This window comes from Narcine bancroftii, chromosome 1 (genome assembly GCF_036971445.1).
Source record: "Narcine bancroftii isolate sNarBan1 chromosome 1, sNarBan1.hap1, whole genome shotgun sequence".
Classification (NCBI taxonomy): domain Eukaryota; kingdom Metazoa; phylum Chordata; class Chondrichthyes; order Torpediniformes; family Narcinidae; genus Narcine; species Narcine bancroftii.
In genome coordinates, this window is record NC_091469.1 from 107,648,366 (window position 1) to 107,669,634 (window position 21,269).

A 21,269-nucleotide genomic window follows, 5' to 3' on the forward strand; every position below is an offset into this window, starting at 1 on the left:
CCTCCCCCACCTTACCGGTATCTCTCCCCTCCCCACCTTACCGGTATCTCTCCCCTCCCCCACCTTACTGGTATCTCTCCCCTCCCCCACCTTACCTGTATCTCTCCCCTCCCCCACCTTACCTGTATCTCTCCCCTTCCCACTTTACCTGTATCTCTCCCCTCCCCCACCTTACCTGTATCTCTCCCCTCCCCCACTTTACCTGTATCTCTCCCCTCCCCCACTTTACCTGTATCTCTCCCCTCCCCCACCTTACCTGTATCTCTTGTTATGAGCCCAAAGGACCCCAAAACCCAGCAGCAAGACATTCACCAAAACAAGTGGTTTTAAAGTTATTTTTAATCAACTTCAAACATGAAAACAGAATGAAACTTTAACTTATCTCCATACTTATACTAACGCAAATTAACCCCCTTCTAATTCTAAGCGCACATGTATGTAATCTTTTGTGTAAATTTAAGAAAAGCCATCTTATCCTTCATTCTTCTGTCTGCTCTTTTTGTACTTGCCTGTTCAATTTTCTCCCCATCTCCACCTGCTGCACTTGACGTTTGGACCCATCCCTCTTCCCTCCTCTCCTGAATTGCAATAGCAAACCTCCTTCCAGTTTAGATGCCACCATCCTTTTTGTACAAGGTCCAAAACTCCACTCTTTAGCCACAGAATCACTCATCCAAGCTTCTGATTTACAACCTTAGTGGTGCCCAGCAGCAAGTAATCCTGAGATTACAATGAGAAGCCTTGCTCTCCATCTTTCCACCCATAAATTCCCTTTGCAGGACCTCCTATGCCTTCTTCCCAGTGTTGTAGGTACCAGTAGGGACCATGGTCCGTTTCCAAATACACCATGCCTGACCTTGGGAGGAAACACACCATTCTGGAGTCATACTCACAGCCACATAAACACGCCCTCTAACCCCATCACTACTGCTCATCCTTCCCTGCAACTTTCCAGTTGAATCTGTGCTGTACCATCTCGCTGAAGTTCCTACCTTGATACTTTCCACCTCCCGTGCTCCTCAGCAAGTCTACTGCAGCTGCATCTCTGCCTGAATGGATTTCCAACTGGTCTTTATCTCTCCCTGATCTCACAGAAGGAACACACCTCTCCACTGAATGCCTTTACTGGGCCATCTACTGATACAAATAAATGACCTTACCTTGCCCTTGTGGCAAACCGTGCCACTCCATTATCCATAGTTGCCGGCCCCCACAAGATCAGGAGTTCCCTGTGGATGGGGGAACGCAAAGATCTCTGCGAAACATGCAACTTCCATGGTCAGGTGATGATGATAGCGCGCCAACTGTATTTATTTAAACTCCTGCAAGGGTTCCATTTAACAATTCTGTTGGTTCAGCTCATAGACCACTTCTGTTGGGCACCACATGCTATTCCCTACTGTATTGCCACTCACTCTCCTTCACATTGCCACTCCTGCTATACCTCCCTCTGATTACCACTGCTATAGCCACATCACTCCCTGTGATTATCTCCCAGCTACTGCAGACACAGGGAAAATTTACACACTCCTTTCAGACAGTGCAGGATTTGAACCGTGGTCCCGATTGCACTAACCACAGCACCAACCATGCCACTGAGTCTGCATGTTTCCTCCGGGTGCTCCAATTTCCTCCCACCCTCAATAAATGTACGGGGATTGTTGGATAATTGGTGAATTGATAAGGAGTTTGAGGAGATTTGATATGCCACCAAAGACTTGCAAATTTCTGCAGGTGCACTGTGGAGAGCATTCTGACTGGTTGCATCACTATCTGGTATGGAGGTGCTAATGAAGAGGAGAATAAAAAAACTGCAGAGTTGTGAACTTAGCTAGTGCCATCATGGGTATCAGTCTTCACTCTATTGAGGACATCTACAAGAAGTGGTGTCTTAAGAAAGCAGCCTCTATCCTCAAGGACTCTTACCACCCAGGCCATGCCCTCTTTTCACTGCTACCAAGATGAACACCCAATGGTACAAAAACAGCTTTGTCCGCTTGGCCATCAGATTTCTGAATGGACAATGAACTACAGACACCACTTCACTTTCTCTTCTCTTGTGCTATTTATTTTTTTTAAATGTAATTTATAGTAATGTTTGCACCTGTGATAACTGCTGCAAAACAACGAATTTTCATGACATGTTCATGACAATAAATTCTGATTCTATATTTGGATGGCACGGGATCATGGGTCAGAGGGGCCTATTACCATGCTCTGTGTCTAAATTTTTTAAAAATTGACGTATTTTCTAAAGCACTTGTTCACATCAGTTGAAAAGAAACGTTCACACTTTACAAATCTATTATGAACTGCTTTTATTTATAACATTTGAGCAAGATTTGCATACAAATTCAGAACACTAATGGATCAAGCATAAATGCCCTTAAAACCAGTGAAAATTATAATGAATGCTAACAGTAATGTTTCTGTAAAGTTCTTTAAGGACTTACACAAAAAACCTGACCTGCACTAAGGAACCTTTAAAAATCTTATGCAAAATGGCGTTTTTAACGTCCAACCATCAACAGCAGATGGCAAATTCGTAAAGACAAACTATTACTACTTGAACTATTACTGATCATACTACATGTAAAAAAAGTTTTACTTGAATTTATGTTAAAAACAGGTTGTTCCTTTATACAATCTTGAGGTGACTTTTACTTTGGAGTAAAATCACACAATAAACAGCACCATAAATGTTGGCCCTCACAAGAACAAAAGTTCAATTTATTAACTGTCCTATCATCAATATCTAGACAGACAATTTGTGGGAAGAATTTGTCGGTACAGCTGAGCAGGTGCTTCAAGAAGTCTTTCACACAAGTGGAGCCGTTCCGTTTGATACCCCGCAATGTGGCCCTGGGAACTAGCATGTCAAGAAACACTGGCAGATGTGCTTGAACTGGTGTCGGGGAGTCCGTTTTGTTGTGCTTCCATTTGAGATGCTGAGGCTTGGCGCTGAGCAATGGCAGCGGCTGAATGCTTGCACTTCTCCGAACCGCACTGACAAGTAAAATATTTACTCTTGATGTCCCAGAACCTGTCACCATAATCAAAACTGGAAAACAAGTGCAGCAATGTTAAAAATGATTCTTTAAAAAAAATACTCAGTGCAACTATCAGACGTGATCTCCCCCACTGAAATGAGCATTTCAGGTCTCAGGTCCACCTGCAAGTCTTAACATGCAAACACATCTGTGCAACTTTCAACTTTTAAGGCACACTCGGGAATGAGGCATCCAAATTTTAAAAAATTTTTTAAAAACCTTCCAAGTTGTGTGAAAATACATGGACAAAGAACTAACCTGACAATCATATTTAGTAGGAATTTTCAATTTCCTACATCAATCAATCTCAAATGCTGTAGCCAGACCAGCAACTGTGAACCCAGATAAATTCAGCAAAATTACCACACATTCCAAGTGAATTAATGACAAAAATGCCCATCTTACGGAAGTGAGATGGAAATGCAAAATATTCTTGAATATAATTGTTTACAATGGAAGCATTCGTGAAGATACTTACTGTGACAGATTATGTTATATTTTATATTGTACATTGATATGCTTTTGGAAGATAAATTGTGTGGGGTTTTTAGTTAGGTCACATACAGATACAAACACTTTAAAACAGATCTCATTTAAAATGCAAGAGCTCTGCTGAAGCCAGACAGTCCAGGCTCCGGGTGCCTTTGCAAAAAACTTTGAAGAGTGCCTATAAGGACTTCACAAGTAGGTGTTAATTGGACATGCTGTGGAGTAATGGATTATTGTTTAGAAAGCAACAGATGAACGAACTCGGAAGATTAGGTCTGGAGCCGCAGTCTATCTCAGTGCAGTTGGCTTTTCTAAGAGGGTCATGAAGTTTTCTCAGAGAGAGAGAGAGAGAGAGAGAAAGAGAGAGAGAGAAAGAGAGAGAGAGAAAGAGAGAGAGAATTGAGTCCTACAGTTCAGCAACAGCAGCTGGGACTGGAACAGGACAAGCTGGCAAGCTTGTGGAAAAACCCGATTTGGAAGACAGATTGCAAGTTCTTAGTTCAGCCTGGTCAAAGGCCTTGAGGTCCATACAAGAGGACAGGACTGGCTGCCTAATGTTTCACTTGGAATAAGGGAAACAAAAAGGAACTCTGTGGTGACCTGAAAGAAAGGTTATCATCGAGAAAACCCTGATGGGGCAAGTTTGTTCAGCAAGACACTGAAGTGGTTGATCTAAAGGAATCTGTTGTGGGTGTCCAAAGAGCAACAAATCTCTCTGAAAAACAACAAGAACCTTCCTGGGTGGTAACCATTTACTTTTCAAGCCCCAAAGCCTTGTGAAATTCATACATGTTAAATTCTGTGCACAGTATGAGAATTGCCTGCAACCAGTGAACTTGGAGGAGTGAGAAATGAGATTGGACTGTGAATCAAGTAACTTTTCTGAACTTACACACACATTACATACACATGCGCTTAGAATTAGAATGGGGTTAAATATGTTAAGTTAATAGTAATAAGTTAAAGTTTGATTGTGTTTTCGAGTTTAAAGATAATTAAAAGCAACTTTTGTTTAAGTAACCATTTGTCTTGGTGAATTTCTATTGCTGCTAGATTTTGGGGTCCTCTGGGTTCATAATACTTATACCCATGATTCTGTGGCTTGGCACAATTCAAATGCCATCTACAAATTTGCTGATGGCATCATGGTCGTTGGCACAATCACAAATGGTAACGATAAAGAGTACAGGAGGGAGATAGATCATCTAGTTGAGTGGTGTCACAAGGACAACCTCGCATTCAAAGTTAGCAAAACTAAGGAACTGATTGTGGACTTCAGAAGGGGGAAATGAGAACATGCGGCAGTCCTCATCAAGGGGGTCAGCAGTGGAAAAGGTTAAGAACTGGGTTTTAACATCTCTAAAGATCTATCCTGGGTCCTACAGTTGATGCAATCATGAAAAGGCTTGCCAGCAGCTATACTTAATGAGGAGTTTGAAGAGATTTGTTATGTCACCAAAGACTCTTGCAATTTTCAACTGATATAGTGTGGAGAGCATTCTGACTGGTTGCATCACTGTCAGGTATGGAGGTGCCAATGCACAGGATAAGAAAAGGCTTCAGAGGATTATGAATACAGCCAGCGCCATCATGGGCATCAGTCTTTACTCCATCAGCGATATCTACAAGAGGTGCTGTCTTAAGAAAGCAGCTTCTATCCTCAAAGACCCCACCACCAAGACTAAGCCCACTTCACTGCCACCATCAAGGAAAAAGGTTCAAGAGCCTAAAGACAAGCACTCAACAGTACATGACAGCTTCTTCCCCATTGCCATCAGATTCCTGAATATTCAGTGAACCAAAGACACTGCATTACTTTTTGTGCACTTTAAAAAAAAATTTTTTTAGTAGTTTTGTAAGATCACCTACAGCTCCTAGAACGCTTCCACCAGCGTTGTCTCTGCTCCATCCTCAACATTCATTGGAGCGACTTCATCCCTAACATCGAAGTACTCGAGATGGCAGAGGCCGACAGCATCGAATCCACGCTGCTGAAGATCCAACTGCGCTGGGTAGGTCACGTCTCCAGAATGGAGGACCATCGCCTTCCCTGATCGTGTTATATGGCGAGCTCTCCACTGGCCACCGAGACAGAGGTGCACCAAAGAAGAGGTACAAGGACTGCCTAAAGAAATCTCTTGGTGCCTGCCACATTGACCACCGCCAGTGGGCTGATATCGCCTCAAACCGTGCATCTTGGCGCCTCACAGTTCGGCGGGCAGCAACCTCCTTTGAAGACCACAGAGCCCACCTCACTGACAAAAGACAAAGTAGGAAAAACCCAACACCCAAACCCATCCAACCAATTTTCCCTTGCAACCACTGCAACCGTGTCTGCCTGTCCCGCATCGGACTTGTCAGCCACAAATGAGCCTGCAGCTGACGTGGACATTACCCCTCCATAAATCTTCATCCGCGAAGCCAAGCCAAAGAAGAAGATAATATGAATGTTTGCACTAAGATGCTGTCGCAAAACACTGTATTTCATGACTTGTTCATGACAATAAATTCTGATTCTGATTTTTTTCCCAAAAGTATTAGGTTAATTTTATTTCTTGTTGATTCAAGAGCAGAAGAACAAGTACTTCCATGCCAAGGACCACCACAATTCATCTTATAGAATTCCTTAGCTTCTGAAAAGGCTTCAACAGGTGGATGAATTGCAAATGTAACTGCCCAATTCAAGGAAAGAAGGAGACAGAATGCAAGTCAGTCCATCAACTGTAACAGTCAAAATGGTTAATCTGTTGTTCAGGGTACAGCAGAAAAACATTTCAAGCAAAATCCTATTTCAAGCACCTGGCCCAACAATTCATTTGGAGTGAGTACAGTGGCGCTAAACAACGACAAATGAAGAAGTTAGGTTCATAGAGGATACATTAACTTCAGTTAATTGGCAAAATAAAAGTATTTGGGGTGTTGTATGAAGCTGCTTGAAATGTAAAGTAATCCACTTTGGTGGGAAGAACTGAACAGTATCTAGAATAGTACATAGAACATTACAGTACAGAAACAGACAATAGACCAAACGGTTATACTCATAAAAACACAGAAATGCTGGAGGAACTCAAAAGGTCTCCCAGCGTCCAAAAGAGGTAAAGATATATTACTGACATTTCAGGTCTGAGCTCTTCTTCAAGGTATGAGTAAAAAACGGCCAGGCACCTGAATTAAAAGGCTGGGGAGAAGGATTTAGCCTAGACCCAATGATTTGCACCTGGTGCATAGCCCATACACCTCCCATCCATATACCTATCTAGTTTTTTCTTCAACACCAAAATGGAGCCTGCATTCACTATTTCAGCTAGCATCTCATTCCACACTCTGACTACACCCTGCATGAAGATCCCCCTAATGTTCCTTTTAAAAATTTCCCCTTTCACTCATAACCCATGTCCTCGAATTCTTGTCTCACCTAACCTCAGTGGAAAAAGACTGCTTGAAATTACTCTATCTATACCCCTCATAGTTGTGGACTAGTGAGGGGCTCTGCGACTGAAGGAACCAGAGATGACTTGAGGTGAGGAACCCATGGAGGCTGTGGGCTGCTGAAGACTGTGGTCATGGGATTCGCACCAGTCTGCGGACTGCTGAACACTGGCACAAAACTGGATGAAGGGGTACCAGGTATAGGAACCAGGATGCGAGAAGATGCCGAGTGCGCTGAAGGGTTCCAAATCGTATTGGAGTTTGGATCTGGAGCTTGGATTGTCTATGATTCTGGGGGGGGGGGGCAATCTCTCTTTTGCTTGTCTTTCTCGGACTGTAAGAGGTGCTTCAGGCAATTTCTGGCGATGGTGAATCTGTCTGCCTTACAGCAGACAAAAGCAATTTCATGTAATTGTGACACTTTTTATTACATGACAATAAATTGAATTTTGAATAATTATGTAGACCTCTATCAAATCTCCCCTCACTCTTCTACGCTCCATGGAATTAAAGTCCTAACCTGTTTAACCTTTCCCTGTAACTCAGTTCCTCAAGCCCTGGCAACATCCTTGCAAATCTTCTTTGCATTCCTTCAATCCTGCAGTTAGGTGACCAAAACTGCACACAATACACCAGAAACCACAAACATATCATATTGCTGCAGAAAGTAATTAAAGTAAATAATATATACCCAGCATATAGGATGACTCAAAACTTAAACATTTCACCTTAAGAGCAGGCCAGGTGTTAAATCCAAACTCCCTGCCACCAAAGTCTCAACACTACTACCATCTTCCTGCCGGCTTCAATGCAATCTCATGCATGACCCATTTGGTATCAGCAGTCACAGTGCTTCTCTGAGGGGTCCATCTACCTAGTGCAACGGCCGTCAGCTTGGTGCAGGCTTTAAATGGACTGTTACAGGAGCCAACAGTGGTTTATTTTAAAATATCCAAATAAAATTAAACCTTTACAGTGTAGTTTGTTATTAAAATATTGTGATTTGCTTTTAACAGCATCCACTGGTCAGTGGTAAGTGCCAGATTTTGGGGGTAGGGGGTGGAGGTCTTCTTATACAAAGGGTATCACTTAAAACCAACATTTTAGGTGGAAATTCTGGGGTCGTCCTCTAAAGAGTTATCCTATCTGCCAGTATACACAGTAAAATGCATTGACTGCATAATAAATACATTTAAAGCTAAGAGAGAACAATGGCCATCAGGATATCGAGGGTATAAGGATTAGGGCGATGGAGCTGAGGCCAAGATTAGATTAGGCTTGAGGGTCTGTTTGACCTCAATCTGCTTCAATTTCTCTACTCCTCAATCCAAGTTGGTGAACAGTTCAATGAAGTACAGTTCATCCTGACTGGTTTAAAATTTGCTGAACCACAGCAGAACGTTTAAATGTTATCCATCATCGTGGACTGGAAATTAAAAAGGGTTTAACATTTTCATAGATGTGTGTAGATCATAGATGCTGAACAAGCAACAATTTTGTTGCAGAGAAAAGACTTTGGACTGATTGAAATAAAGTTGACACATTAACAGTGCTAAGTAAACTGACATCTTTTGGGCATTTTGAATGGCTCCACTGTTTTCCTTGGGGTGTGTTTGGTCACTTAGTAAATGCCTCCAGTGGGCCATGGACAACCCATGTGGCAACTTCAGTTTTCTTGATTTATTCATCAAGAGTATTATGCATTTTAAATATCCCCGTGTGCTCTGTTTAATGTTTCCTCCACAGCCAAGCCCATGTTTTTGCAGTTCCTTGTCACAATTCATAGTAGGGCTTTGCTTAGTGGATCTTCTCATCATTCACTCTTTGTCTCGGAGACAAGAAGGAGAGGTATTACTCAAGGGTACTGATCAAACATGCAACACCTTTAATGTTGATTTAATATTGACTTTCTTGGTTGTAAAAACATATATAAAGTTCTTTTCTAGTAATCTTGTATATGGGAACCATTTTCAGATATTCTGCTTCATTCAACATTCTTTCTAAATCTTAATTGTTATTTTTGTCATTGGCAATATGGTGTAACACTTTTTGTAAATGGCACTGCTTCTGCTCATTACCATTGATCAAATTAATAGGACACAATTTCTAAAAACGATATTTAGGTAATTGAAGGACATATCAAAAATGTTAAATCGTTACCCTAGTTCCTCGCCAGACTTTATGTCTCTACTGCTGAAGAATGCAATTCTTGGGAAACGAAGATCCTGGTGTGACATGAACACTCTTACAGGGATGAGGTTTGGTTCACACAGATGGTTGACAAAGCGGCTGATGTTTCCATAGTAACGAGCATCAATGCAGTATACCTCTCCTTCCTAAAATTAAAAGAAAAGATAATGGTTATCCTAGATTATGGAAACACACCCTTAGGCCCAATTTGTCCTCACCAACCAAAATTTCCCATCCACACTACTCCCCCATGCCTGGTTAGCCCTATATCTCTCTAAACCCATGAGTAAAACAAAAAGTTGGAGACACCGTGGTCGAAGAAAAAACACAATGCTGGAGAAACTCAGCAGATAAAACAGTGTCCTTTATATTGCAAAGGAAAAAAATACATAACCGAGGTTTCAGGCTTGAGCCCTTCCTTGATGAAGCTCTCTAGCCCAAAACGTTGGTTATGTATTTTTACCTTTGCTTTATAAAGGACACTGTTTGACGCTCTAAATTCATCCTATCCAAGTATCAATTCAAATGTTTGTTAAACTTTGCAATAGTACCTGCCTCAATCACTTCCTCCAGCAGCCCGTTCCATACACCCACCATGTAAAAAAAAAAGTTACCCTCAAGTACCTGATAATCTCTTCCATAAACCTATGTCCTCTACTCACCGATTCTGCAATTCTGGGTAAAAGAGTCTCTGCGTTCACCTGATCTATTCCCCTTGTGAAATAATCCTTCATTCTCTTGTATTCCAAGGAATAAATCGCCGGCCTGCTCAACGTCTCTTTATATCTCAGATGCCTGAGTCCTAGGAACAACCTGATATATCTTCTCTGTATTATCTCCAGTTTGACAACATCTTTCCCACTGCACCGTGACAAAAACTGAAAACACTACCCCAAATGGTGCCTCAATATCTTATGCAACTGCAATATGATCTCCCAATCTCGATACTTCATATTCTGACTGATGAAGGCCAACGTGCTGAAGACCTTTTTCACTAACTTATCCACTTATGACACCCACTTGTAAGGTCTTATGTACCTGTACTCCTAGATCGTTCTGCTCCACAACACTCCCCAGATCCCACCCATGTTATATACAGCACTTCACATTTCTCTGTATTGAATTCCACAATCTTTCCCCAGTTAAAAATTCCTGTGGATACAATTCAAATGGAGTTTGATTGTTTACTCTGATTGGACAACAAGGTACCACAGGTAATCAATTTACTTTCCCGATTTGCTTCTTTGCTTTGTTAACAATTAAAGCAGCAGGAACCATGCTACAAACCATTGAAATTATCAATATATCTGCAAACATTTTGCCAAATATATAGTAAATTGGGAATTTTACCCACATTAAATTAATTCAATTATTTGTGTAAATGTACAGAGGCTTCACTGGAACAACAGAAATTTGATGCAAGATGTTATAATATTTAGTATGAAAAATCGATCCAATTATTTAAATTTTATCTACAAAACAGTAGAAACCAATTCTGGCCATTTAAACCTGTACCACCCAATTACACCCAAATTAACCTACAACCCCACTGGATTTGGAGGGTGAGAGGAAACAGGAGCATGGAAAGGAAACCCATGCAACTCAGAGGGAGAACGTACAAACTCGAAGAAGCTTACTTCAAACTCTTAAGGGAACAATTTTGATCTTTGTTTTCTTTTTTAAAAGTACAAATAAACATGCTTAAAGGGTTTTTATATGTCACAAATTATTGCTAAAAATACTAAATTCTATCTCAAAGGTTGATTTTTTTTCCCATAGCAATTCAAGTCCATAGACTAGTTAAACAATATTTTGTTTTGCCCAAGATGTTGTAATATTTGAAACTTGGCACAATGAACATCATGTGAAGCTGTTGGAGGTTGGAGGAATGTCCTGCTTGATCCAGCTATGCATATGAACTGATGCGGGTACTGGTGCCTGAGGTAGCAAAATAACTTTATTTCCCAACAATAGCCCATGCCTCGGATTAACACTGCGAAAAGAGTATGATTCTGAAGATTCTCCAGCTTGATTCTGTTTCTGCTCAACTATTAAATGGAGTGAAACACAAAAGTCTGCAGGTGCCATAATTGTAGTCAAAACACAGAAATGCTGGAGGAACTCAGCCTTCTCGCAGCGTCCATCAGAGGTAAAGCTATATTACTGATGTTTTGGGCCTGAGCCTTTCTTCAAGTCGGTAATACATCTTTACCTCCTATGGATGCTGAATTCCTCTAGTGTTTTGACAACTACTAAATGGAATGCAGGTACAAGAAACAGAGGTTTGGGGGAGGGGGGGGAAATGGTCCAACATACTCCAAGGAGAATCCCCACCCCCATTTTTAACCCACTAATTCTTTATGACATGCTAATATTCCAATTTACCTTCATTAGAAAGGAATTTTGTGACCTCCCTTGTGATCTATTGTGTCATATATTGATCTTTGAAAGAAGTCTAATAACATTTTTACTTTGAACAGATACGTTAATTTGTTCATAAAATATCATCCAACACAAGTAGAACCCATGCTTTCAGATACTGCAAACTGTTTTTATTGGATGACGCTGAATTTAAATTGCTCTGGAATAAACTTTTTTCTTTCCTTCACTTTTACATCTTTTGTGCCATTTCCCCCTTATTCCTTCATTTTCTTCAATGATATTTTTTATCGGATGAACTAATTGGCTTCAGAAGGCATGAAACAACCAAAATATTTTTATTAGTACAATTTTCATATTTATACTGTTACGAACCCAGAGGACCCCAAAACCCAACAGCAATAGATATTCACCAAGACAAATGGTTACTTAAACAAAAGTTGCTTTTAATTATCTTTAAACAGGAAAACAGAATCACACTTTGACTTAACTAACCTAACAACCCCCTTCTAATTCTAAGTGCACGTGTATGTAATGTGAGTGTAAGTTCAGAAAAGTTATTTGATTCACAGTCCAATCTCACTTCTCATTCCTTCAAGTTTACTGGTTGCAGGCAATTCTTATACTGTGCACAGATTTTAACATTTATAAAGTTCACCAGGCTCTGGTGCTTGAAAGGTAAATGGTTACCATTCCGGAACGTTCTTGTCAGTTTTCAGAGAGATTTGTTGTTCCAGGACACCCACAGCTGATTTACTTCCATCAGCCACTTCAATGTCTTGCCGAAGAAACTTGCCCCCTCAGGGTTTTCCAGATGATAACCTCTTTCTTTTAGGTCACCACAGAGTGCCTTTTTATTTCAAGTGAAACATTAGACAGCTGGTCCTCTCCTCTTGCATGAACCACAAGGGCTTTGACCAGGCTGAACTAAGAACTCATAACCCATTTTCCAAATGGGGGTTTCAACAAGCTTGCTGGCTTGTCCTGTTCCAGTCCCAGTTGCTTCTGCTGACTCTAAAACTGTAGAACTGATCTCTCTCTCTCTCTCTCTCTCTCTCTCTCTCTCTCTCTCTGTTGCCTTTTTGTAAACAACAATCCATTAGTGAAGTCTCTTGGGCACTCTCCAACGCTTTTGCAAAGGCTCAGGGGCTAACATGTCTAGCATTAGCAGAGCTCCAGTATTTTAAATAAGATTTTTTTTAAAGTGTTTGTAAGTGACCTACACTAACAAACCTGCCCAAATTTATCTCCCAAAAATATATCTATATACTGTCACAATACAGTGTGGAAACAGGCCATTTGGCACAAATTGTCCATGCTTACTAAGTGTGGTCACACCAAAATCTTGTACTCAATACCTGACCAATACCTGACTTATGTGAGCCTTTAGGAAAAACATTTCAACTCTCACCATTTTAAGAAATTATATCTACCTTTTCTAAAAATTATATTTGTGAACATGCCTTTCCATTTTTATTTTAAATAAAATGATTTCAAAGCTATGGTTCAATTCAAATTTCATAATTTATGGACTCCTGAGTTCTAGATTATGTGTTTAGATTTTCTTAAGTAAACAGCACAAATATCTACACCATTTCCTACTAAAAATTTATGCAATCCAAAACAAGAAATGGCAATACCATGGCTCAATGTCAGTAATGTCTCATCAGAGATGGATTGCAGTGCTTTAATTTTTAAATTTAGTCACACAGCATGTTAACAGGTCCTTCCAGTCCGCGAGCTCGTGCTGCTCAAATATTCCAATCTACCCATAACTCCAATACGGTTTAAGGGTGGGAGCAAATCGGAGCGCACTGAGGAAACCCATGCAGGTCACGGGGAAAACATACAAATTCCTTATATGGAGTGCAGGATTCAACCCGAGTTGTTGGTACTATATAATAGTATTAGGTAACCATTATGCCCCCAAATGATGAAAATCATTCAGCTGAAGTGATTCTGACCTAAAAGTAAAAACACAATGCTGGAAAAACTCAATAGGTCAAACAGTGTACTTTATATAGCAAAAATAAAGTCCTTGTTGCATCTGGGGACAGAGGGGGCCAGGGCAGATGTGCAGGAAATGGAGGATATGCAGGTAAGGGCAGAGTTGATGGTAAGAGGGGAAGCCACATTTTTTGTCTGATGATCTGACATGGAAGACCTCATCCTGGGATCAGATGTGATGGAGTTGGAGGAAATGCGAAAAGAGAATAGAATCCTTCCAGGAGACAGGCAAAGAGGTGTTGTCGAGGTAACTGTGGGAGTTGGTGCGTTTGTAAATATCTGTCGAATTTTTGTCTCTTGAGATGGAGACAAATAGATTGCTTGAGATGGTTCAAGTGAACTTGAGGTTGGAGTAGAAGATAGCACCCAGAGGATAAAGTTGACGAGTTCATCATGGGTGCATAAGGCAACACAAATGTAGTTTTCAATGTAATGGAGGAAGAGTTGAACAGTGTAGACTTGCAGCATGGATTGCTCCACATAGCAACAAAAGGGTGAGCATCGCTGGGGCCCATGCAGGTACCCATGGCTATTGACTTGGAGCAAGAGGCTTGAGTCATAGGAGAAGTTCTTTGAGCTGGCAGAGGGTGATGGTTGAGGGGGCTGGCTGGGTTGAGGAAGAAATAAAGGAGTTTGAGACCTTCAATATGGGGGATGAATGTGTATAGCAATTGCATGTCCATGATGAAGATGAGGCAGTTGAGTTCAGAGAATTGGAGGTTTTGAAGTGATGGAGGGCATGTGAGGTATCATGGATGTCGGTGTGGAAAGAATGGACCAGAGGGGACAAAATGGAGTTGAGGTAAGCAGATACCACTTCAGTGGGGCAGGAGCATGTGGAACAATGGGTCTACTTGGACAAATGCCTCCTCTACATCGGAGAGTTTGGATGCAGACTGGGAGGTTGCTTTTTTGAGCACCTCAGCTATGTCTGCTGCAATAGCGGGATCTTCCAGTGGCCGCCCATTTCAATTTCCTGCCCCATTCCCATGATGACATGTCTGTCCATGGTCTCATGCACTGTCTCCCGTCTCTCCCTTTCCTTAACCCTTTCCTCTAGCTCTGTCTCTCTCTGTCTGTCCTTGTTCCTCTATCTCCTTTCTTCCAGCTCTGCATTCACTGATCAATTCTCAGTTTCTCCTGCCCTCCTACCCATATTGGTCTGTGTTCCTCACCCTACCCCTTTTTATTCAGACCTGAGCCCTTCTTCATACCTTGAAGAAGGGTTCAGGCCTGAAACAGTAATACACCTCTGCTTCCTATGGATGCTGTAAGACCTGCTGAGTTTCTCCAGCAATTTTATGTATTTACTATAAACACAGCATCTGCAGACTTTCTTGTTTCTCAGGAATTTTAAGCTGATTTTTTTATTTTGGTCACTTCTGATTACCAGACAGGTTGTAAACTTGGCCAGCACCATCATGGGCATTAATCTTCACTCCATTAAGGACATGTTTAAGAGATGGTGTCTCAAGAAAGCAGCCTCTATCATCAAAGACCCTCACCACCCAGGCCATGCCCTCTTCTCACAGCTACCATCAGAAGGAGGTAGAGGACCCCAAAAATGAACAAGAATAGCTTCTTCCCCTCTGCCATAAGATTTCTGAATGACAATGAACCACAGACTCTACTTCAATTCTTTCTCTTCTTTTGGCCTAATTATTTATTTTAAACATGTACGTTAAAGCAATTGCAATACTGCTGAAGTAAAACAACAAACTTTGTGACATGTTCTGACAATAAACCTGATTCTGATTCTTTGTTGGAAATGAGGAATCTTAGTTAGAAGTAAACTAGTTATCATATTTGATGTTAGTCCAATTTAGAATAACACAGGAAATACAGCTGACATGACAGAAAAAGACAGCGTAACAAAATAATGAGTACCTTATTGTCAAGGTCAAAAAGGTAAGAATCATCTTCTCGCACTTCTGCTTCCACATCTGTTATAAGTTCGCCAACATACCTTGCACAGAGAAAATAAAACTATATGAAAGGCCTGTTACGAGCCCAGAGGACCCCAAAACCCAGCAGCAAGACAAATGGTGACATAAACAAAAGTTGCTTTTAATTATCTTAAAACATGAAAACAGAATCACACTTTAACTTATCACTATTAACAGTTAACCTAACTAACCCCCTACTAATTCTAAGCGCACATATATGTAATGTGTGTGTAAGTTCAGTAAAGTTCTTTGATTCACAGTCTGATCTCACTTCTCATTCCTCCAAGTTTACTGGTTGCAGGCAATTCTTATACTGTGCACAGAATTTAACATTTATGAAATTCACCAGGCGTTGGTGCTTGAAAGGTAAATGGTTATCGCTCAGGAAGGTTCTTGTCAGTTTTCAGAGAGAGATTTGTTGTTCGCTGGACACCCACAACTGATACCTTTTAATCAGCCACTTCAATATCTTGCCGAAGGAACTTGCCCCATGAGGTTTTCCGATGATAACCTCTTTCTTTCAGGTTACCACAGAGTTCCTTTTTGTTTCTCTTATTTCAAGTGAAACATTAGGCAGCCAGACATCACCTCTTGTATGGACCACAAGGGCTTTGACCAGTCTGAACTAAGCACTCACAGTCTTTCAAATGAGGGTTTTCCACAAGCTTTCCAGCTTGTCCTGTTCCAGTCCCAGCTGTTGCTGCTGACTGTAAAACTGCAGAACTGATCTCTCTCTCTCTCAGAGAAAAGCCTGTTTGACTCCCTCTCTGCTTGCAAAAACCACATGACCCTCTTAGAACAGCAAATAGCACTCCCAGACAGCCAGCAGCTCTGAACCTACTCCTCTGAGTTCTTTCATCTGTTGCTTTTCAAAACAACAATCCATTAGTGAGGTCTTTTGGGCACTCTCCAAAGTTTTTGCAAATGCTCTTGGAGCCGGAATGTCTAGCTTGAGCAGAGCTCCAGTATTTTAAATGAGATCTGTTTTGAAGTATTTGTATGTGACCTACACTAAAAAACTTGTCCCAATTTATCTCCTAAAAACATATCTATAATCTGACACAGGCCATTTTAATTGACAATTTAGTGTTACTAAAATATTGATGAAAAAACTTGACGGATGGAATAAATAGCAATCAATTACAATATCTGATCCTGCAATTTTTTAGGAGTCTAAAAAGCAGTATTTTCAAATATCACACCTTATGTTACATCCAAGATCCCACCTATAAAACATCTTGGGGACGAGTTTTGTCAGCTGTGAAATGGGTTTGACTTTAATGGGTGAATGTTTCTCACATTCAAACTCATTTAAAAATGGTTGAAATAAATATTTTAAACATATAGAAATTTTTAAAAATTGAGAAGAAAAATATTCATTGAAAACACAGGCCATACCCTCTTCTCACAGCTACCAAAAGGGAGGTGGTGCAGGAGCCTGAAGCCTGAAGACACACACTCAACATTACAAAAACAGCTCCTTTCCCTCCCTTTCTTAATGGACAATGAAGCTATGGACACCCCCTCATCTTGTCTCTTCTTTTGCATTAGTTTTTTTATTTTTAAATCTTTTATTTACGGATTTGTAATTTACACTAATTTTGCACCCAGTTCGGCACAATGTTGCTTCTGCAAAACAAATTTCACGCCAATAAAACTGATTCAGATTCTGACGACAGTAAACTATAAATAACAATTTAAAACCAATATGAGTGACAGGAGAGAGTGACATAATGGTGCAACTGAGTTGAGCCATACTATTCGTCGCATCATCCTTGTGAAGAGCAACACTTACTCGCAGATAAAATGTCCTTTGGGAATGTCCTGCAATGAACGAACACCCCAGCCCATGTTGTGCGTACGATACGTCTGTAGTCGAACCCTGCAAAAATGACAAAACCACAATAACAAAAATTGTTACTACATCATGATTCTGGAGAAACATTTTCTAAAAAGCCTATCTTCCAGTTATTAGTCATTTCACTCTTAATTGCAAGACATTTTTTCAAGCAAACTGATGAGAGCACATGGCAATTTGTGCATTTTGAAGTCTGTGAAGACAATGCGAGTGGCATAGGTTAGTCTTATCTTTGCAGACAAATACAATTAATAAGGTTAATATTTCAGAGGAAATCCTTTTTCTTATTTCAGACACAAGTTATTTTTTTTATCTGTTTGAGAATTCAAACCTTTGAAAGCACAAGTTATTTATCTCTAGAATGTTACATAAATCATTCTTTAGATTAAAAGTAATAGCTTTCGTCCAAATTCAGATCAACAAGGTTGTGGGTGCTGTTGATACCAATCATGCAATGCCTCTTCTCTAATAATTGCTCACTAATACCCAGTTAGGTCCAAACATGGATCAAGGAGCTCAATTCCAGAGATGAGGGGAGAGCGACGACTCTTTATGTCACACAACATCATTGTTCCTGAGTAAAACTGAAGTCAATGAACAGATGGAAAACACTCCAATGGCTAAGTCAAACATCGCAATGAGAAGGATGGATGTGAAAATTGGAACTCCAAGAATATCACTCCAGAGTTCCTCTGGTTAGTGTCTAGGGCCCAACTCAGCAAATGAAGGAGTCACTGTCTCCACAGAGAGCTAAAGAATACTCAGGCATGGTCTTCACATACAGTGAATGATTTTGCTAGCAAGTGATATGTTACATCAGCATCAGAAATGACCATCTTCGAAGGGAGTCACATGATGGAGTTGTGGCCGGTAGGGGAATACCAGCCCTCTTCAGAAAAGAAGGAAAAAAGTGAAGAAAAAAACAAAGCCCCAGACACACAAATCACTACAAATAAAAAATAAAGGTGTTGAGAAAATGGCTCCTAAGAAAGAAAAGCCAAAAACAACGGGAAAAAAAGAAGAAAGAAGACGCCGGAAGAGAAAGGTGAAGGCCTTACCTGCGCGAAAAAGCAGGGACTCGCCGTGGAAAGAGAAGCCCACTCCCCGAGGTTACTGGATACCCCGCAGGGTAACGATCCACTAATTGCAGGACTGCAAAAATGGCTCACAGAGCCAAACAGGGGTGCGCAACTGCACATGCGCGATGCGCACAACAAGGACAACACCAACGGGAGGGGGGAACAGCTGTGGAGTGAAACTCCACAGCACGAACAGCTGAGAGAGGCCCGACAGCAGGGCTCCCAGCTGGAAGATAAAGAAAACAACAGGAAAGGGAGGGGTGAGAAAGAAAAAAGGAAACTAGAGACACAACAGATAGAGGACCAACATCAAGACACCATGGAAAAAAAATACCCAACAAACTGAGACAAGCAGCTCAACCAGAGAGACACAGATACAAGGAAGAGAAATAAAAGACACAAACCCAAGAGCAGACACAGAAGAAGAAGAACACCAAGTTCTGCACAGAGGAATAGGAGGTAAAATGAATGGACAGTACATAGATAAAAAAAAATTTCAAGAACAATGAAAGCATTAAAAGAATGGCTGACACTAGAATTGAGTGAAATGAAAAGAAAAAATAAAAGTACAGAAGAAAAAGTGAGTAGAATAGAGCTGGTCATAACAGATGTACGGAAAGGATTAGAAAATGTGGAAGAACATGTAATGGCGGTAGAAATGGAAGTGAATAACTTAAAAAGAAAATTGGAAGAATGACAAGAAAGTTAAAGAAACACAGGAATTGTTAGCTTAGAAGATGGATATAATGGAAAACTATAGTAAGTGAAACAATATAAAGATAGTGGGCCTTAAGGAAGATGAAGAAGGCAAAGATATGAAAGAATTTATAAAAGAATGGATCCCAAAAGTCCTGGGAATGCCAGAAATGCAGGAAGGAATGGAAATAGAAAGGGCACACAGAACATTAGCCCCGAAACCACAGTCACAACAAAAACCAAGATCCGTTTTAGTAAAATTTTTGAGATACACAACAAGAGAAAATATATTTGAGAAGGCAATGAATAAAATTAGAGAAGACAAAAAAACCACTGGAACACAAAGGTCAAAACAATTTTCTACCCAGACGTAAATTTTGAGCTCCTAAAGAAGAGGAAGGAGCTTAACGCAGCAAAATCGATCCTATGGAAGAAAGGCTATAAATTTAGGTTAAGATATCCAGCGGTGCTTAAAATAGTTATCACGGGGCAACAAAACAGACTGTTCTCGGATCCGGAGAAAGCACGAGAATTTGCAGAATGCCTGTAAGACAGAAAGAGAGATGAAGAGATGTAACAAGAACAAAGAACGATGACAAACGACATATAAAGAAGTCTAAATAATGTATAAGTAAGAACTAAAGGAGGGAAGAAAAGGGAAGTAAGGGAGAGTGGGGGAGAAAAAGAGTGGTTTAAAAAAATAAATAAAAAAGAAAAGAAAAAGAGAAGAGGGGGAGCTGTTGTAATGTGAAGATGAAAGTCTTTTCTGGAGGGGGTTGGGTGGGAGAGAATAACAGTCACTGTGAAATCAGTTGACACTTGCGAATGGGTTCGCAGTCCAAATGGAGAGGGGAGTTGTGGTTGCCTGGCAAGGGACAAGGGGCGAGTCGGAGGGGGGGGGGGACGACACTTGGGGTTAAGGGAGTTTTAGATGTGGGAGTGGTTGAAATATTTTATGTTTTAGAAGTGTTGTCATACAGTGCATTCAAAAAAAGAAAACTGAGCAATGGAAATGGGGAAAAGGGGAAAGGTAGTGGTAAGGAAGCGGAAATGAGATGTAAACAAAGTATGAAATGGCCATGTTGAACTATATGACTATAAATATTAATGGAATACATAACCAAATCAAAAGGAAGAGGGTATTAAATTTATTGAAAAAGCAAAAAATCAATATAGCATTCGTGCAGGAAACGCAACAAACTGAAGTGGAACACAAGAAATTAAGGAGAGACTGGGTAGGGCACGTAACGGCAGCATCATATAACTCAAAAGCCAGAGGTGTAGCTATATTAATCAATAAAAATGTACCAATCAAAATAGAGGAGGAAATAATAAATCCAGCAGGGAGGTATGTAATGATAAAATGTCAGATATATTCAGAACTCTGGAACTTGATCAATATATATGCACCTAATGAAGAAGATCAAAAGTTTATGCAAGATACTTTTTTGAAGATTGTAGATACGCAGGGGAATATATTGATAGGAGGGGACTTTAACGTTAATTTTGGTTTCAAAGATGGATAAAACTGGACAAAAGGCTAGCAGAAAGAACAAAGTAGCCAAATGTATGGTTAAATCAATGCAGGAAATGCAGCTTTTGGATATATGGAGGAGACAACACCCAAAGGTGAAGGAATACTCATATTATTCGAGTAGATATAAAACATACTAAAGGATTGACCTGTTCCTGTTGTCAGCCCATATTCAAGGGAGAGTTAGGAAAACGGAATATAGAAAATGGAAGCTAGATTGTTATCGGATCACTCAGCCCTGTTATTAGCAATAGAGCTGGAGGACATTCCACCAAGAACGTATAGATGGGGATTAAACTCTATGATACTTAAAAGACAGGATTTTTATTGAGTGCCAAAGTAAAACGTACTTTGAAATAAATACGGAATCAGTGAAAGACAAATTTATATTATGGGATGCAATGAAAGCCTTCATCAGAGGGCAGCTAATAAGTTATGTAACTAATTGGAAAATAGAACAGCTGGAAAGGGAAATAGTAAGTACAGAAAAAGAACTAGCAACAAGGGAAGATACAACAAAAAGAATAGAATTGGCGGACAAAAAAAAAATACGAAACACTACAAACGTATAAGGTGGAGAAGAACATAATGAAGACAAAGCAGAAGTATTAT

The 21,269-nt window shown here is 40.3% G+C and overlaps 1 protein-coding gene across 10 annotated transcripts in view; it reads right to left on the bottom strand.

The window, feature by feature from the left end:
- Nucleotides 1-2,301: 2,301 nt before the first annotated feature.
- LOC138762269 (histone-lysine N-methyltransferase EHMT1-like) overlaps nucleotides 2,302-21,269 on the bottom strand; it is a 302,471-nt gene continuing 283,503 nt past the window's right edge. For all 10 annotated transcript variants that reach the window (XM_069935973.1, XM_069935979.1, XM_069935988.1 and 7 more), the window contains 4 exons: nucleotides 17,286-17,372; nucleotides 15,432-15,510; nucleotides 9,129-9,304; nucleotides 2,302-3,061 (listed from right to left, as the gene is read on the bottom strand). In XM_069935973.1, coding sequence (XP_069792074.1) covers nucleotides 2,878-3,061; nucleotides 9,129-9,304; nucleotides 15,432-15,510; nucleotides 17,286-17,372 — 526 coding nt within the window. In that variant the 3' untranslated portion in view covers nucleotides 2,302-2,877. The remainder of the gene's footprint in view (nucleotides 3,062-9,128; nucleotides 9,305-15,431; nucleotides 15,511-17,285; nucleotides 17,373-21,269) is intronic.